Source organism: Epargyreus clarus, unplaced genomic scaffold (genome assembly GCF_041222505.1).
Source record: "Epargyreus clarus isolate Ecla_fem2 unplaced genomic scaffold, WU_Ecla_fem_2.2 ptg000025l, whole genome shotgun sequence".
In the NCBI taxonomy this organism is placed as follows: domain Eukaryota; kingdom Metazoa; phylum Arthropoda; class Insecta; order Lepidoptera; family Hesperiidae; genus Epargyreus; species Epargyreus clarus.
The window spans coordinates 2651209-2669096 of NW_027332232.1; the positions used below are offsets into that span (position 1 = coordinate 2651209).

The window sequence follows — 17888 nt, forward strand, 5'->3', positions numbered from 1 at the left end:
TGAATACCTATGCTTAAATACATTTACGTAAATATTTCCCTAAAATGACCTAAATAAATAAAATATTACAGTTTTAAAACTTTACAATAATATTATTAGTATTAATACAGAATAGAGATAAATAATATTTACAAGGACCAACTTTATTCGGAGTAAGGCCATTTGACCACCGCCACCGAGCCGATACCAAGAACGAGATTTTTTTGGGTCGACTTTAATATGACGTGACGGCGATAGTTTGTCCACCGCGACCGATATCGGCGGTTTATTTTGTTCCAGCTGTCACGCGTGTGACGGCTGTGTATGGACAAGTTCCAATGTGTTTTACATTGCCGGCACATCGGCTCCTCAAAATCTCGGAGCCGATCTAGCGGTCACGCCGATCTACTCGGAATATCGGCGGCCGGGATGACGGTGCTCGGGTGACGGACGTGCGGTGGACAAGCGGCTATAGTAAATGTATGTACGCTACTTCGGCGCCGTCATTAATTATCGGTATCGGCTCGGTGACGGTGCCGGTGGACAAATGGCGTAACAGGTGAGAAAAATCTATGGTTAGTGCAAGGATGTCCATATTATAAACATTATCTGCTACAAATGGAATGTTAAAATATGTATAAATTAACATTTATTCTTAATTAAGTTATTTCTACAGGATACTAGTCTGAATAAGTTATATTTTTATTTTAGAAAATAATTACCACAAAATATAATATTTTTAAGTTATGTAACAAACCAGCAAGCCGTCTACCTCATGGTAAGTGGTGAGTGCTGTATGGATATCTATAATCAACCCCAGATAGGATTAATCTTACCTGAGGTCGGCCACCTGAGCGTAACCCCTTAGTGCTAAGTCGGAACGCCTCGTACAAGTTTTTTGTTATAATATAGGAGTAGCAGACGAGCATGCAGTCCACCTGATGGTAAGTGGCTACTGCCGCCCATGGACATCTGTATACAATCCCAGACAGGATTAGATATTCCTAATTCCTGAGGTCGGCCACAGATGCGCCGCTACTCCTGAGGACTAAGCTGGAACGCCTCGGAAAAGTATGTCTCCCTTATCACACTTCAAACCAGAACACAGAAAGAGGGTTAATACCATCTCTTAAAACAATATTATTTTAATCATACTTTTACTTTTTTTTGCAGGAAATTTACCTTTATTAAGCAAAATATGACAATTTCAATTGGTTTTATACAATGGATAAGCGAAAAATTAATAAGGGTTTAAGTTTGTTCAACTGTGTATGACGGAATATTTTACTGTTTTAAGGAGGAAATAAAACTTTCCTGAACTATGATGGTTTTTAAAAGATGGTGGAAGGCCCCCAGCGCTACTCTGTTTTAACAGAAATAGGTGTGACGGTGGTGCCCCAATAGTAAATAAATAGCTATACAATATTTACATAGGTCTTACATTGACTAGATTTGGTTTTTACTTCTTAGATATACAGATATTCTTTATTATCTTATATATAAAATTCTCGTGCCACAATGTTAGTAACCGTACTCCTCCGAAACGGCTTTACCTATTTTCACCAAATTTTATATGCATATTCAGTAGGTCTGAGAATCGGCTACTATCTATTTTTCATACCCCTGAGTGATAAGGGTCGTTCACCCTTAACATTTTTTTATTTATATGGAAACATAACATTTGCCGGGCCATAATATTTTCCAATTTCTACATTTACGACCCTTATATTAGTAACAAAAATATGAAGTGTTTCTATGTGATTTCAAATAATTAAAAATTTTCTGAGGGTACATCTTAATTGCTGACGAAAATATAATAAATAATAATTGGCTAAGTGAGAGTCGACCACGGATCGTTCCGTATCCCCAAATTTTAATTATTTTTTTATTTTAATATTTGTTGTAATAGCTAATATTGTTATACATACTCTGTAAAAAATTCAAGTGTCTATCTATTACGGTTCAGGAGATAGAGCCCTGTGACAGACGGACAGACAGCGGAGTCTTAATAATAGGGTTCCGTTTTTACCCTTTGGGTACGGAACCCTAAAAAACATGTGTTTATGTTCATACGTAAGAAATTATACTTTTTTTGGCGTATATAATAAAAAAAACAGAATTCGTGTATAGTCCGCGGCAAACTGCTAGTCCGCTCTGAATATAGAAACGAGTCGCGTCGCAACAGCAAATTGTAGATATTAGCGGGACTGCGACAGCGCGGCCCCCCACGTTACGGAGTATTTGCTAACTAAACCTGCGCGCAACAACTTCAGAGCGGACTAGAAGTTTGGCGCGGACTATATACACAAGCAACAAAGCGAACTGATTGCTACATATTATATCGAACCTAAAAATAATTTGTCTGCAAAATTTCAGACATTTCCTACCCAACTTTATGGTCGATTATACATGTCGATGTTGTAAAAAATCACTTAAATATTTTTCTCAAACGCGCCAAAAAAGTAAAACTTAGGAACACTTTTAAATTAAAAATTAAATAGTTCTTTCCAACTTTAAGTTTAGGTTTCACAAAATACACGCACAAATAGAGAATTATACTGAGAGTTTAAAAATAGCCTCTTTATCCGACTGTGGAGGGCAGCAGAAACTAAGGTCGTCGAAGGCCCGGGGTGGAAAGTTGAGAGTCCCCCAGTGTATATGTTGATATGTTATCCTAACGTATAATATAACCCACAAAAGTACCTTTTCGTTTTTATTGCATAAATTGCCTTATTTTAATGTGTTTTATCGACACAAGTAACGTTATACAGCGTATAAAATCTTATATATAAAATTCTTGTGTCACAATGTTAGTTACCGTACTCCTCCGAAACGGCTTTACCGATATTCACCAAATTTTATATATGCATATTCAGTAGGTCTGAAAATCGGCTACTATCTATTTTTCATACCCCTAAGTGATAAGGGTTGTTCAATCTTAACGTGTTTTTTATATGACAACATAACGTTTGACGGGTCAGCTAGTAAAATATATATACCAAATTTCATAGAGATACCTGAAGAAATGCAGAGTTTATCCGCATTTTAGCATATTCGAAACTTTGAAACACTCTCCTGTAACATTGTCATTTTGCAGTTACTACTCGTATATTATACGTAGGAGGTGTCAAAATATGTGTATGATTCTGGTGACCTTCTTTTTAGCTGATTTATACACATTTCACAGATTGTATGGTTCTGACGACGTTTTTTTTAGCAACTGGGCCCCCAGGATCGGGAGCCTTGGGCGACCCCCCTCCTACCCCTTAAGCCGCTAGAGCCAGTCACACTAGTTTTTAGTAATACGTTTCCCTTTGTCCTTTTTTCATAGCCCCTCACCCTATCACACTACACTAGTGCATACCCTCCTTAATTCTTACACTCCCCCCTTCTGTCACATACGTCACAATTTCATACCCCTCCCTCCCCCCATCATAATACATTAGTGCCCACCCTCTTCAATTCTTACAACCCCCCCCCCAGTCTGTCACTACGTCACAACTTCAAACCCCCACTGTCACAATACCACTGCTTACCCCCTCCCCCTCACAACAAACCACCCTACCATCTAACTTACATAACTCTACAAAAATTCCTCGGAATTAAAAGCCAAAAGCCCAATAAGGCTCAAAGGGGCTTTCAATAAGCCTTTTTGCTTCGCTGCGGCAATATAGAGTCTTTCGCGTAACTGAAGAACGACAATAAACTATACCGCTTCGCCTTCCTCGACAAGTAATCCGTTACAACGTTATTGTCACCTGAAATAAAGTAATATTAAATGAGATTTTGTATTTTTTTTATAATATTAAATTATTGTAAAAGTTATGAATGTAGATGACGTTATGGGTATTGAAAACTTAATAAATAGAGATGCGCCGAATAGCGGTTTCACCGAATAACCGAATACCGAATAATATTCGGTTTAAGCTTTACCGAACCGAATATTCGGCCGAATTATTCGGTTTACCATTTCTTTATTGTCAATTTGCCAGTTATATCTGTTCATTAACACTTTAAAATGTTGATTTAAGGTTTAAAATAAATGTTGACTATACTAACTATAGATTCAGTAATAAATGTGTTGACTTAAAGTTTCAAATAAATTTTGATTTGAAGTTTAATTGCTTCATTTTTTATTGCTTTATTTTTATTCAACACATTCTTCATAGGAGTTTGACTTATAATATAACATAAATCACACATAAGAAGTTTTGTGTTTTAGTCCTGTACCATGTCGGGTACACAAGAAAATAGAAATACTCAAACCGAATATATTCGGCACCAAAACCGAATAATTCGGCCGAATACAAAAAAGATGCCGAATACGCCGAATACCGAATACCAAACGAATATTCGGCGCATCTCTATTAATAAGTGTAGAAAGCGTTTAACTGTAAAAGGCATTATTAGTGTAGACTGTAATAAGAGTTGAATGTAAAAGGCGTTAAGATTATAGAGAGCATAGTGACTACAAAATGCGTTATGAATACTGAAGCGTTATGAGTGTGGAAGGCGTTATGAGTCTAGAAAGCGTTGTTACACATTGTTGGTTGCAATAATTATGCTCGCTAAAAGCATAATTACTATAGAAAATGCTTTGAATTTAGAAAACGTTATAAGTCTAGTAAGCGTTACGATTGTAGAAGGCGTTTTTATTTTTTATTTATTTAGTCTTTATTGACCATGTTAAAAAGTGTGGTGCAAAAGGCGGACTTAAAGCTAAATAGCATTTTCTCCCAGTCAACCTTAGGGATGTGCAGAAAAATTGAAGGCGGTACAACTATACTAAAAAAATAAATAATAAATACGAAATAAAATAAAATGAAAAAAAGGGAGAAAGGAAAACATAAAAAAAATAATGTGTGAAAGAAAGAGAAAAAAAATGAGTGTGGAACGCGTTATGAGTGTGGAACGCGTTATGAGTGTAGAAGGCGTTATGTGTCTAGAAAGCGTTGTTACAATAATTATGTTCGATAAAAGCTTAATTACTATAGAAAATGCTTTGAAATTAGAAAACGTCATAAGTCTAGTAAGCGTTATGATTGTAGAAGGCGTTTTTATTTTTTATTTATTTACTCTTTATTGACCATGTTAAAAACAGTGTGGTGCAAAATGCGGACTTAATGCGGACTTAATGCGAAATAGCATTTTCTCCCAGTTAACCTTAGGGATGTGCAGAAAAATTGAAGGCGGTACAAGTATACTAAAAAAAAAATTATAAATACGAAATAAAATTAAATTAAAAAAATGGAGAAAGGAGAACATGAAAAAAGGAAAGAATGTGAGAAAAAAGAGAGAAAAAATAGTGTGGAAGGCGTTATGAGTCTAGAAAGCGTTCTTACAATAAGTTTTATGCTCGATAAAAGCGTAATTACTAATTACTATAGAAAATGCTTTGAATTTAGAAAACGTTATAAGTCTAGTAAGCGTTATGATTGTAGAAGGCAGGATTTATGACTCTAGAATTAATTGTGACAATAAAAAGTGTTATGATTGATGTAAGCATTATTAGCATAGAAAACGCTTTGAGTTTCGGAATAGCTGTAAGTGTAGTAAGCGTTATGTGTGTCGAAGGCGTTATGACTCTAGAAAGCATTGTGACAATAAGTTTTAAGCTTAATAGAAGCATTATTAGCATAGAAAACGCTTTGAGTTTCGGAAGAGCTGTAAGTGTAGTAAGCATTATGTGTGCAGAAGGCGTTATGATTCTAGAAAGCATTGTGACAATAAGTTTTAAGCTTGATAGATGCATTATTAGTATGGACAATGCTTTGAGTTTCGGAAGAGCTGTAAGTGTAGTAAGCGTTGAGTGTAAAAGACGTTATGATTCTAGAAACCATTGTGACAATAAAAAGTTTTATGATTGATTTAAGGGTTATTAGTACAGAAAACGCTTTGAGTTTCGAAAGCGTTCTATTTCTATGTCAAATTCAGTTATTATTGTTCCTATCGTATTATATATATTTTTTTAATGTCAATCATTTTATTTATTGTGTTAGTCATGTTTTAGTACGTAGTTGCTTCCAGCGTTTACACCTGCAATTGAGGTGACACTTAGATTTAACTTCAATATGATATGTTTAGACAATGTTTAAGTGTTTCCTTTGTTGGTGCAACCCAATAATAAATAAATAAAAAAGCGTTGTAAGAATAGTAAGCGTTATGAGAGTAAAAGGCATTATGACTCTAGAAAGCGCTGTGACTACAAAAAGTTTTATAATTGATAAAAGCGTTATGATTGTCGAAGGCGTTATGAGTATAAAAAGCGTTATGATTGTCGAAGGCGTTATGAGTATAAAGAGCATTATGATTGTAGAAGGCGTTATAGGTATAAAAAGCGCAATATCTTACCAAGTAAGGGCTGTTTCTCCCCCGTCGTAGGCAACACGTAGTCATTCGCTGATAACGACACGAAGAGAGCAAAGGGCACCATCCATAAACATAGCGTGAAGTATGCCAGTACCTGAGGATAAATGTTACTATGTAGTTTTATAATATAGGAGTAGCAGACGAGCATGCAGTCCACCTGATGGTAAGTCTACTGCGGCCCACGGACATCTATAATCAACACCAGATAGGATCAGATATTCCTAACTGAGGTCGGCCATAGATACGCCGATACCTGAGGACTAAGCTGGAACGCCTCGGAAAAGTATGTCTCCCTTACCACACTTCAAACCAGAACACAGCAGCGCCTGATACTGCTGTTATTAGGTAGAAATAGGTGTGGCGATGGTGCCGTCGGAGTCGAGTCACAAAGGGTTCTACCACCTTCGACTCCGACCTGTGTGGTTCGACTCCGGGTAGCGGCGCATCTGTGGCCGACCTCAGGTAGGAATATCTAATCCTATCTGGGGTTGATTACAGATGTCCATGGGCGGCAGTAGCCACTTACCATCGGGTGGACAGCATGCTCGTCTGCTACCCTTATATTATAAACAAGAAAAACAAAGGTCTACTATCTTTAAAAATGTAACAAATCAAATCAATTTAATTATGAATAAGGTATTGTTAGCTGTTAAAAAAACACGCACTCACCTCTGAAAAACTATAGTACACCGTTCCAAAGTACTGAAACGCTAGATAGTGGAGTAGGACCAGGTTTGCCACACCAATGATGAAGGTAGCACTGGTGACCTTCACGACGGGGAAGTGTCTGAGCAGCAGACCGTGTAGCGACTGCTGGAGGAGTCCCAGGATGTTGAGGTGCAGAGGCAGGTCATCAAAGATCATCAGGCCGATGTGGATTGAGGCGGTTATCTAGAAAGTATTTGTTTTTGATTGAAAATCGAATAAATAACCTTTAGTTTAACCCCGTTAGATGAATTACATATGATGATTCGGCTTTAGCAAATGAAATGGAGGTCTGTTTTTTTATTTAAAATTGAGATTGAATATGAAAAGAATTTTTTGAATCAAAATTCTTATGCAGCATATTTAAGACATTTATCAATTTCTATGAAATTATGTGTAAAACAGTTATTTGTGGAGAGATAAAATCAAAAAATAAAAGTAGATTTTTAGATTTTTCTCTGATTCTTTTTAAATCGTGATATAATACTCAATACACAAGTAAAAGACTGTTTCTTCCCTACAATTTTTAAATTTATTTAATTACATATGTCGGAGTGGTCACCTGTGACGTCATCAAATGGGTACTTCAGAACACAAGCTACACCTAAAGCACTTGGTGGAGCTTCGACAGTCTCGGTGCGGCGGTCGTAAGGGACGAACTCATACAAAGCTACTTAGGAACTGACGAGTGAAGTTGACTCGCGCGCGCCGAGGAACTGTCTCCGTTTTGATAGTGTCCATTTAGTTGTAGTTCGATTAATTAAAGCATTCTCAGTATAGTGATTTAAGGACTATGTATAGCATTACAAGTGATTAAGTTAATGATAAGAATATCTGCGACTGTATACCTACGTGTACCTGTATCACAATTATCCTGACAAATAAGAAGTAACAAAGATGTCGGTTCAGGAATACATACAAAAATTAACTAATTCGGCCATCCTGTTCCGACACATATATAAATTTATTTAAATATATAAATTATAGTTTAAAAAAAAGTATGCCACATGTGGTATGTGAACTCAGTATAAAAATTAGTAAACTTACTATAACTAGCCATGATATCACATATTTAGCCATCACACTGTGTTCTTCTACTAATTCTGCTAAATAGTACATTCCTGCAGCTGGAAAAATGATAAGGACATATTATTTAAACATGTATCTTATATATAAAATTCTCGTGTCACAATGTTAGTTACCGTACTCCTCCGAAATGGCTTTACTGATTTTCATCAAATTTTATATGCATATTTAGTAGGTCTGAGAATCGGCTACTATCTATTTTTCATACCCCTAAGTGATAAGGGTTGTTCACCCTTAACTTTTTTTATTTATATGGTGGTAACAGCAGTGTTAAGCGCTGCTGTGTTCCGGTTTGAAGGGTGTGGTAAGGGAGACAGACTTTTCCGAGGCGTTCCAGCTTAGTCCTCAGGGGTAGCGGCGCATCTGTGGCCGACCTCAGGTAGGACTATCGAATCCTATCTGGGGTTGATTACAGATGTCCATGGGCGGCAGTAGCCACTTACCATCAGGTGGACTGCATGCTCGTCTGCTACTCTTATATTATAAAAAAAAAAAAAAAGAAAATGGCAACACTATGTTTGCCGGGTCAGCTAGTTTATATATAAGATGTGAAAACATCTTATAAAAGTATATAAAAGTATCTTATAAAGTTTATATATCTATATATATATATATATATATTCACGTATAGGTATATTTTCATGTATTTTATTAGTAGTCATATAATGTATTATATGAAAGTGCATGCATTACTACCAGGCGTTAATCAATCTCCAATCGCAGGCCTGCTGGAAGAGATTTCTTAAGAAATAAGCAGTGCCTTTGCACTAAATTTTAATTATAAGTTCTATTATATGTTATATTTTGTGTGCATAAATAAAAAAAATCAATAAAAGTTTATATTAGTGGTAAAAATGTAAATTTAATGTTTTTGATTATTTCTGTTTGAATGTTGTATGTTATGTTATATAGATTTTAGTAAAATTTATGTTTTTGAATATAGCTTTATTATAATGGTGAGTATTTTATTTATAACTAGCTGACCCGGCAAACTTTGTACCGACTCAAAATCTATTTATCAAATATATTTCATATAAAATATAGCCTATGTTACTTGTGGATAATGTAGCTTTCGAATGGCAAACAAATTTTTAAAATCCGTCCAGTAATTTTTGAGCCTATTCATTACAACCAAACAAACAAACAAAGTTTTCCTCTTTATAATATTAGTGTAGATAGAATAATACTATGAAAATTGGAGTTTAAATTTAACAGAAACATACAATTAATCTTATTAGATAATTTTGATTGTAGTAGAAATAAATTGTTGTAATTATTATTGTTGTTGTATATTTGTATTATAATTTTTGTATATATATACATTTTAATGCTTGTATATTTTAATACAACAACAAAGACGACCCAAAGGCTACTTTTAATATATACTACTTGACTTAGAATTTAAATCAATAAATTAATATTCTATAAAAATATATAGTTTTGAAAATGTACTAATAATGTACTTTAAATTTATGTTTTTTGATTAATCTAACATAGCAAAGGGAGATATTAGCCCAAATATAATTTTAAATACTTTAAACATTATATTACAATGGTATCATACTGTAAAGAAAATAGTAGAAAATAGTAATAAATACTGAAATATATTCAAAAATAATTTAAATTCAGTAGTTAAATGTAAACAGATTATACAGTTCAAAGTGCATTTCCTTAATACGTAAAATGCCCAAAATATTTTAAATTCTATTATTTATTCACTAATTAATTAAATACTCACCAATTGCTAACGTTACGGATACCACTTGCACAAACGTAGACACCATACTTAATATATAAAGGAACGACATTTTGAGAATTATTTTTCTCGTTTCATACGAAAATAACTATTAATTAATTTAAAATATTCTCAGAGGTTACACCAGCCGATGTGTCATTTTTAATGTCAAGTGTCAATGACAAAACTGCGAAATGTCAAAATTGGGTACGTTCATATTTAATAATTATAAGGCTATCTATTCATAGGAAGACAAACGAAAAATGTTGTGGAAACATCAGCTATATGCACAGACTTGTATTTGTTTTGTACCCAAGATATATGCTTTCTAATTACAGTAATACGTCGGACTTACACGATTAGTGGGACCGGGTGATAACCGCGTAAGTCGAATTCGCGTAAGTCGGGGTATGCATGTATGTATATAATGATATAAAATCTTCGATCCTTAATTTTATTTCGAAAATTATGCATATTTTTTTCATTTTTAAACTGACTTGATTAAATGAAAAACCCATATTTTAATAACCTTAATACCATTAATTTTAAGCTAAGCTAGAAAAATATTATATCAAAATATGTAATGTATATAATAATAATATGTTTATTAAAATAAAAAAATATGTGCTCGAGTCCAGTGTATGTGACGATTTATTTTTTATTTTTGAATTAAATTCCAAGCGTCTCAGTATTTTTGAATCTCTGTGAGTATCGTATTTAGGTTAAAATAAAAGGAAAAACATTTAAAATAAGAAACAAAATAATAATAATACTCTAGACTATATTTCATGAAACTAAGAACTAAGTGTTCCGTCGATATTGTTTACACGTAAACAAGAGCTTCGGAGTAAATGTGTCCATAATCGTTTTCAGCGCGGCATCCATAGTAACCCTTATCGGATTTCTGCACCCCCTTGATGGTGAGCTCAGCTGACGTCATGTTCTTAGTGGGGTTGACGGGGTTGAAGACGAGACGATCGTTCTGGGGGAGGGGTTTCGCGTTGTAGGTCCAGGTGACCTTGGCGACGGGGAGGGCTGCCACTGTGCAAGGGATGGTCAGGTCCTGGCCCTCCTTAGCTTGCACCAAGTCGGCAGGCTCCTCTTCGTATCTCGGCGAGCCTGGTAAAAATAATGATATTTTTTTTTATAGTTGTTTTTTAAATTTTTTTTTATAGTTGGATTACATTTTAAGTTTGTTTATATTGTGGATATTATCTTTGTGCTTATATAGCATTCCTTGTTCATGTTGAAAACGGTAGCCGAGAAAAACTTGCGACCCCACAAACTTGGATTCAGTTTCACACATCCTATATTTAAAATTGTCGTGTGTGTTGTTGTTCCCTGTAGTAGTTGTTCCTGACTTTTAGCTGTACTTGTTAGGACCGCAAGAATGTATTGAGTAGGTACATACTTGTAAACTTAAAGTTAAATCTATTGCCTTAAATGTTGTAAGTCGATAAACTTGAATTTTAGGCATCGTTGTATTTCTGTGTTTTACCCTGGAATTCCGATGGTAACGGAAAAACTTTACTTTCCTTACTTTTTACGGAGCTTCAGCGAACCGTGGGTTAAGCTATAAAATACAGTTAGATTGATATACTCACTGACAACGTTGAGATGCATGGTGTGGTTGAGCGGCTTGCCGACCTCGTTGTCGACGATGCAGGTGTACTCGCCCGCGTCCGCGAGCCACACGTCGCGCACGAGCAGCCGCTTGCCCTTGCTCTTGTTGTAGCGCGTCACGCGGTCCTTGGGGCTGTTGTTCACGTTCTTACCGTCCTTGTACCAATCGGGGTGCGCTAGTGGGCTAAGGGAAACGAAGAATAAATAAGTATAATATAGCATGTATTGAAAGAAAACTATTCTTGAACCAATTTACAACTTTTATTATTCCCGCGCAAATACGACGCAAACGTCAAGACGTTCTTTTTTTTAAGCTAACTCATACAATCGTACCGGCCAGTGAGTATATAAATGAGGATTTATTATTATATAAAAATAACACAACATGAAAATAACACAAAATAATTAATTAAAATAATAAAATGCTTTGAATATATTTCTAACAGTACAAGTGTTTCAAAGAGTAAGTGATGGCCTAGTCAAAACTTTCGGGCTTTCCTTAGATTTGGTAAGCACATCTTAAGCCACTTGGTTTTCAAAGAAAACCTTGGACTAAAACCTGCATGGCTGGGAATAATAAAAACATCGTCATATAAAGTCTTCTAAGCATGTAAACAGCGTGGTGGACTATGGGATAAACCACACTCATTATATAAGAAAATTTCACTTTTAATTGTACTGCACTGGGGCAATTCTAAGGGAACAATGATAGATAATGATGTTAATAAATAACTTTTAAATATGAGATTCCCTTGCTAGTGCAAATGTTACATTGATAAATGTGGCGGTTCGTTTAGACCGTCACTCTACTGTTAACTTTATTGTACTACTTTACAGATATTTATAAATGTTTATTGTACAACTAATTATTTAAGTTAGAATATTATTGTGTCATTAATTATATTATCTAGTTTATTTATAATATTCATGTGTATTTCAGTATCTATGGTAAGACTCCATTTCTTTGCCACTGTCTATGGCAACACAGAGGCGTCCATGTTTTTTACACACTTCGCACAACAACCCGTTCGAGTAAACGTTAAGATTTAAAAGCGACTTTTATTTGCGTAACCCGAAGATTAACACGCCCGCAATTTATACACCAAAATAAACCTTACCTTCCATTTGGTAGCCCGTTTTATGGGTAAGTAGATTTGAAATAATTTCAAACATTTTGCTAAAATAAATTTTAAAATAATATTAATACTTACTCTCCACCATAGATGCAGTAGAGGTACAGCTTGTCCCCAAACTGGGCTGTCTGATCTTCAGAGGCGTATTGCTTGACCACATCATGGTTTTGTGGCTCCGTGTCCTTCACCAGACTCTGGATGTAGTGTTCCGCGAAGGGTACAGCTTCCTCCACACCTGGATTCTTACCCAAGCACACATATTTGAAGTTATCCGTAACCTCAGATTGCTTTACGCTCGAGATGTATAGCGTTCCTTCAGGGGATACAGTGATCCTTGAGTCAGCAACTTCGTTGGAGATGCTAGGATCGGATTCGAGTTGATGGACCCATTTTATTTCAGGTTTTGGGTAGGAGTCAGGGATTGGGCAGTCAAGCTTGTAGGGTCTGCCTTCGATGGGCGTATGTTTTTGTGTTTTTAGGTCCGGAGTGCTGATGTAAGTGCGTTTGACGGAGATGATGTTGGAGCTAGCGACGCCCTGGTCGGATTCAGCGAAGCATTGGTAGTCGCCGGCGTCTTCGGGCTTCGGGCGGATGAAGATAAGGGTTCCCTCGCCCTCACGACGTGTGACATCGGGGTCGCTGGAGTGGAATTCCTTGCCGTTCTTCACCCACTTGTATCTGTTAGGAGGAGGCAATAATATAATTATTAAAGTGCAAATTGATACAGTCTGTATGTAAATATGAATCTGAGTTTTAATAGAAGACTCGATGTTGATGACAGTTGTTTTTACTATAATGCAGAGGGTAATGTTTTCATCAACAAATGAGATGAAAACATTACCCTCAAGCTACACCTCATATGTTTAAACCGCTTAACGGATATAAACATATGAGGTGTGGTTCAATTCGTTTTAATTGTGTGAGTCACATAGGCTTCCTCGCCTCCTTTTTAAGTTGTTTTTTGTTTTTATAATAATTTCTGCTAAATTTTAGGAAAAAAATATCCTAAAAGTGTCGTGTACACATAGTACATACAGTGTGATCTGCTAGAAAATTGTCCTACGCGCCATGTGTCACGAATTCACGATATATTATACATTTTCTCATTTCTTCAATATCTGTTCGCTAGTATGATAATAGTCCACTTACGTGATGCCATCAATATTCTCGGTGGTGACACACTCAAGGAACATGGGCTGGGTTTGACTCTGGTCTGCGACCCTGAAGAGGTACTCCGCTGGGGTCCATTTCAGGACCGGCAGCTTTTCTACGGGGAGCGATGCGCCTGTAATAATATGATTTTTTACACGCTGTTGTAATTGCTATGTTTATACGTAGGGGGTAAAAAAATCTGTTCAAAAATTTTAAGTTCACGTTAAGTTTTTTCTTTTTTTTAACACACTTTTTAACACGCTTTTATTAGCTTGGGTTGTATGTATGTATGTATGTACGTAACAGTAACGGAATCTTTGAACCCGATTTCTATCCACTTTGAACGTTCAGTTTAATTCAAAATTTTGAAGAAGTATCAAAAACCGATGACATTACACGATTTTAATAATTTTGTACGATTGTCCTTATCAACATCCTCAGGATTAACGATTTTCGAGGCGAGAGAAAGCGCCTTAGGGACAGTTCAGGCAAAGTTACTAGATTGATTTTTAGTTTTGAAAAATAATAATGTTATTTCCCTATAACTCAAATGTTCTGAAACATATCTATAATGCCATCTTGTAGAATGATTTTTAGGATTCCGTACTCAAAGGGTAAAACGAAACCCTCTGCTGTCTGTTCGTGAGTCACAGGGCTTTATCTCTTAAACCGTAATAGATAGACACTTGATTTTTTTTTCAGACGATGCATAATGATGGTCGCTATCACAACAAATACTAAAAATTAATAAAATAAATATAGTTCAAATAACTTTTACAGTACAAATTAAATTTTTAGTTTTTTGAACTATATTTATGTTAATTACGAGTAGCAGACGAGCATGCACGCCACTTGATGGCAAGTGGCTACTGCCGTCCACGGACATCTTTAGTCAACCCCAGATAGGATTAGATATTCCTACCTGAGGTCGGCCACAGATGCGCCGCTACCCCTGAGGACTAAGCTGGAACGCCTCGGATAAGTATGTCTCTTACGACACCTTTCAAACCAGAACACAGCAGCGCTTAACACTGCTGTTATAACAGAAATAGGTGTGATTTTTATTTTAATAGTAAGTGTATTAACCGATTATATTTTATCACACATACTTTGTCGTATTCATTAGTAAGATATTATTATAAATATTACCGTTACGTAATAATTATGTTACTAAGAAATAATAGTGAAGAGTAAAGATAAGTTATAAATAATCATGCACTTGCGAATAACAATATCATTAAAATTATGTAAACAACATGCCAACGCCATTATCATTATAATATCGTAGAAATTGAGTAATGGTTGAACCGTAAACATAGTTTTATCCTGTTATCCATAGATAATAGAGTAGGTAGAATGTAAAAAATGTGTTAAAAATAGTTTTTTTTTGTGGCGGTATGTTTGGTATGCTCTATGATAAAAAGTAATTTACATTATGTTGGTAGAAAACGAATTTATTTTTATTGGTTTTTTAATGAACCCTCAAAAAAACATAATTCATTTGTTATCAATTTATGTTTTGTTTTTTAATAATACTGGTTTTCATTGTTTCATTTGTTGTTCCTTTAATTTTTGTTTTATTCGTGTAAAACATTTAGCACAGCCACAATAATACGTTTAATAAATAAGGCTTAATTTTTTAATTGCACTGATGAGAAAATCTCTCTACATTCTTTTTAATATTGATAAGGCCTGCAACTGATGAGACGCTGCTCCAATGTGAGTTACTTGATTTATTTTTAAAAAGTTCTTTAGGTTCTATTTAAGATCATAAAATAAGGATTTTAATAGAGAAAGAAACCTTATTTTAGGAATAATAATAAGAATAATAATAATTCAAAACACTTACAAATGACTGCGCAAGCGACGAAAATCACAGCTTTAGTGAACACCATTTTTACCGCAGACCTAAAAAATATTTAGGATTAAAAATAATCGAATAATTTCGCACAAATAAAGATACACTTCTATTAGATAATGCTACTAGCAAAACTAACAAAACAACTTGTTTCATTAAAGATTGTAATCCAATAAAATAGCATTTCTATTTACCTTTCGCTAATTTTCTGTGTGAAAAAGAAATATAAAAAAATAGCTTTTTCGAATTACAATATTTATTGAAGTTAGTTATTGATATTAAAAAAAAGCAAAATAAAAAATAAATAATAACATATAGTACATAATATTTCAAAATATTAAACAAAAAACAACATCAATTATTATTTTTTTTTTTAAAAATTAAAATTAAAAAAGCAATAAAAAATTAAAATAGAACGCACCGTTTGCGGGTTGGCGGGAAGTGATACAAGTATGGCGTCGCTTCTCCCTTTTATATTCGTATCGTATGCAGTCATCGCATTCAATCAATGACTGTACCTACTAACTACATGTAAAGTACCTGGTGATGCGATTCGGAAAATTAATTTACCGCACACTCATATGTAGACTTGTTGTGAAGACATTATTTTTCCTCGGGAAAACTTTTGTTATTATGACATATACACACCTATACCTACGCTACAGATATGATTATCGTAAACAAGCCATTGTTTATGGCTTCGCTTTCTTACAAATCCATTTGTTATCGTGGTCCTATTATTAACATATATTTTTTGTATAATCTAAGAGTAGCAGACAAGCATGCAGTCCATATGATGACTACTGGCGCCCATGAACATTTAATCAACCCCAGATAAGATTTAGATTGCTACCTGAGATCGCCCACAAATGTGTCACTACCTCTGAGGACTAAGCTGGAATGCCTCGAATAAGTATGTCCCATACCACACCTTTCAAACCAGAACACAACAGCGTTTAACACTGCTGTTATTATGCAGAAATAGGTGTGGCTTTGGTGCCGCCGGAGCCGAACCACAGAGGGTTCTACCACCTTCAAAGACTTCCGGTGGTAGGATCTTTTGTGGTTTGACTTTGGTGGCGCCACCGCTGGCGACATTTCTGTCTAATAACAGCAGTGTTAAGCCCTGCTGTTTTCTGGTTTGAAGAGTGTGGTAAGGGACGTACTTAGACGAGGCATTCCAGCTTAGCCCTCAGAGGCAGCGGGGTATAGTCCGCGTAAAACTGCTAGTCCGCTCTGAATATAGAAATGAATCGCGTCGCCATAGCAGCAAATTGTATGACTACAACAATTTCAGAGCGGACTAGCAGTTTGGAGCGGAACGAATAAGCTAACGAATTGTATTCGTTATAGAAAAAGTATTAAATAACATCAATTGTAAATGAAACGTGAAAGAAATTAGCAGTCTTAAAAAGTAATGAGGTTTTTCATCAAATTATTGGGTTTTTATCACAAATTAATGATCATCATTAGGACTAATCTGTGGTATTAGTATTATAATATGGAACATCGTTCTGTCGCAAGTTCGATAAGAAATATATATGGGCGACAGTAGCCACTTACCATCAGGATCTGCATTTGGATGATATATGATGATGGATGGATAATAAGGATAATTAATGGATGACAGAGATTATTCTTAAAGGAAAATGTTTTTTAGCGAACCTAGCGAAGAAATAGTAGTTATCATCGACAATGTAATTTTGGAAATTAGGAAATAATTCATTCTATAAATGAGCGCTAGAAGTTCTGAAAACTTCTGGAATAATAGATTAAATCCAGGATGTGTCTTCTTACATTATTCATCTAATTGTGGTTATGATGTCCAAGTGCGATGACTGGCAAAATCCTGACTAATCCTTACTAATATTATAAATCCGAAAGTAACTCTGTCTGTCTGTCTGTTTGTCTCTTCTTCACGCCTAAACCACTGAACCGATTTTAATGAAATTTTGTACAAAGATAGCCTGAGACCCGAGATAGGACATAGGATAGTTTTTATCCCGGAAATCCCACGGGAACTAGGGATCTTTTGGATCCAAAACATCGATTATTTTAATCGATATTAGTAAGGATTGAATCGTAAACTATGCATTTGATCAAGTGAAGATCTTTAGCAAAGTTGAAAGTACGAGTTTTCAGTTTTATGTATGTTATATTATTTTCTTTTAAACGCGGGCGAAGCCGCGGGCAAAAACTAGTGGGAAATAAGAAATCCTTGATATTTTCCCAGTAAAAGTATTTTACG

At 35.1% G+C, this 17888-nt stretch overlaps 2 protein-coding genes across 2 annotated transcripts; both read right to left on the bottom strand.

Moving 5' to 3' along the window:
* Nucleotides 1–3469: 3469 nt before the first annotated feature.
* LOC140752855 (protein TEX261) lies at nucleotides 3470–10062 on the bottom strand. Its single transcript, XM_073087214.1, has 5 exons — nucleotides 9878–10062; nucleotides 8101–8180; nucleotides 7018–7239; nucleotides 6331–6442; nucleotides 3470–3737 (listed from the first exon to the last, which is right to left on the bottom strand). The coding sequence occupies exons 1-5, from the start codon at nucleotides 9945–9947 to the stop codon at nucleotides 3619–3621; spliced, it is 603 nt and encodes a 200-aa protein (XP_072943315.1). The 5' UTR covers nucleotides 9948–10062; the 3' UTR covers nucleotides 3470–3618.
* A 573-nt stretch (nucleotides 10063–10635) lies between these two features.
* LOC140752810 (hemolin) lies at nucleotides 10636–16159 on the bottom strand. The gene is made up of 6 exons (XM_073087160.1): nucleotides 16062–16159; nucleotides 15632–15690; nucleotides 13780–13915; nucleotides 12709–13308; nucleotides 11479–11681; nucleotides 10636–10993 (listed from the first exon to the last, which is right to left on the bottom strand). Exons 2-6 carry the CDS (start codon nucleotides 15675–15677, stop codon nucleotides 10698–10700), a joined length of 1281 nt encoding a protein of 426 aa, XP_072943261.1. The 5' UTR covers nucleotides 15678–15690; nucleotides 16062–16159; the 3' UTR covers nucleotides 10636–10697.
* Nucleotides 16160–17888: the final 1729 nt, after the last annotated feature.

What these genes read in the sequence shown, in the direction of transcription:
- LOC140752855 (XM_073087214.1), bottom strand. Translation starts at nt 9,947, where the DNA reads ATGTCGTTCCTTTATATATTAAGTATGGTGTCTACGTTTGTGCAAGTG. An exon ending in TGTACTATAGTTTTTCAGAG is followed by an intron (nt 6,443 to 7,017) that starts GTGAGTGCGTGT and finishes ATTTATCCTCAG; the next exon opens with GTACTGGCATACTTCACGCT. An exon ending in GGAGAAACAGCCCTTACTTG is followed by an intron (nt 3,738 to 6,330) that starts GTAAGATATTGC and finishes ACTTTATTTCAG; the next exon opens with GTGACAATAACGTTGTAACG.
- LOC140752810 (XM_073087160.1), bottom strand. Translation starts at nt 15,677, where the DNA reads ATGGTGTTCACTAAAGCTGTGATTTTCGTCGCTTGCGCAGTCATTT. An exon ending in GAGAATATTGATGGCATCAC is followed by an intron (nt 13,309 to 13,779) that starts GTAAGTGGACTA and finishes TCCTCCTAACAG; the next exon opens with ATACAAGTGGGTGAAGAACG. An exon ending in TACTGCATCTATGGTGGAGA is followed by an intron (nt 11,682 to 12,708) that starts GTAAGTATTAAT and finishes CGTTTCCCTTAG; the next exon opens with CCCACTAGCGCACCCCGATT.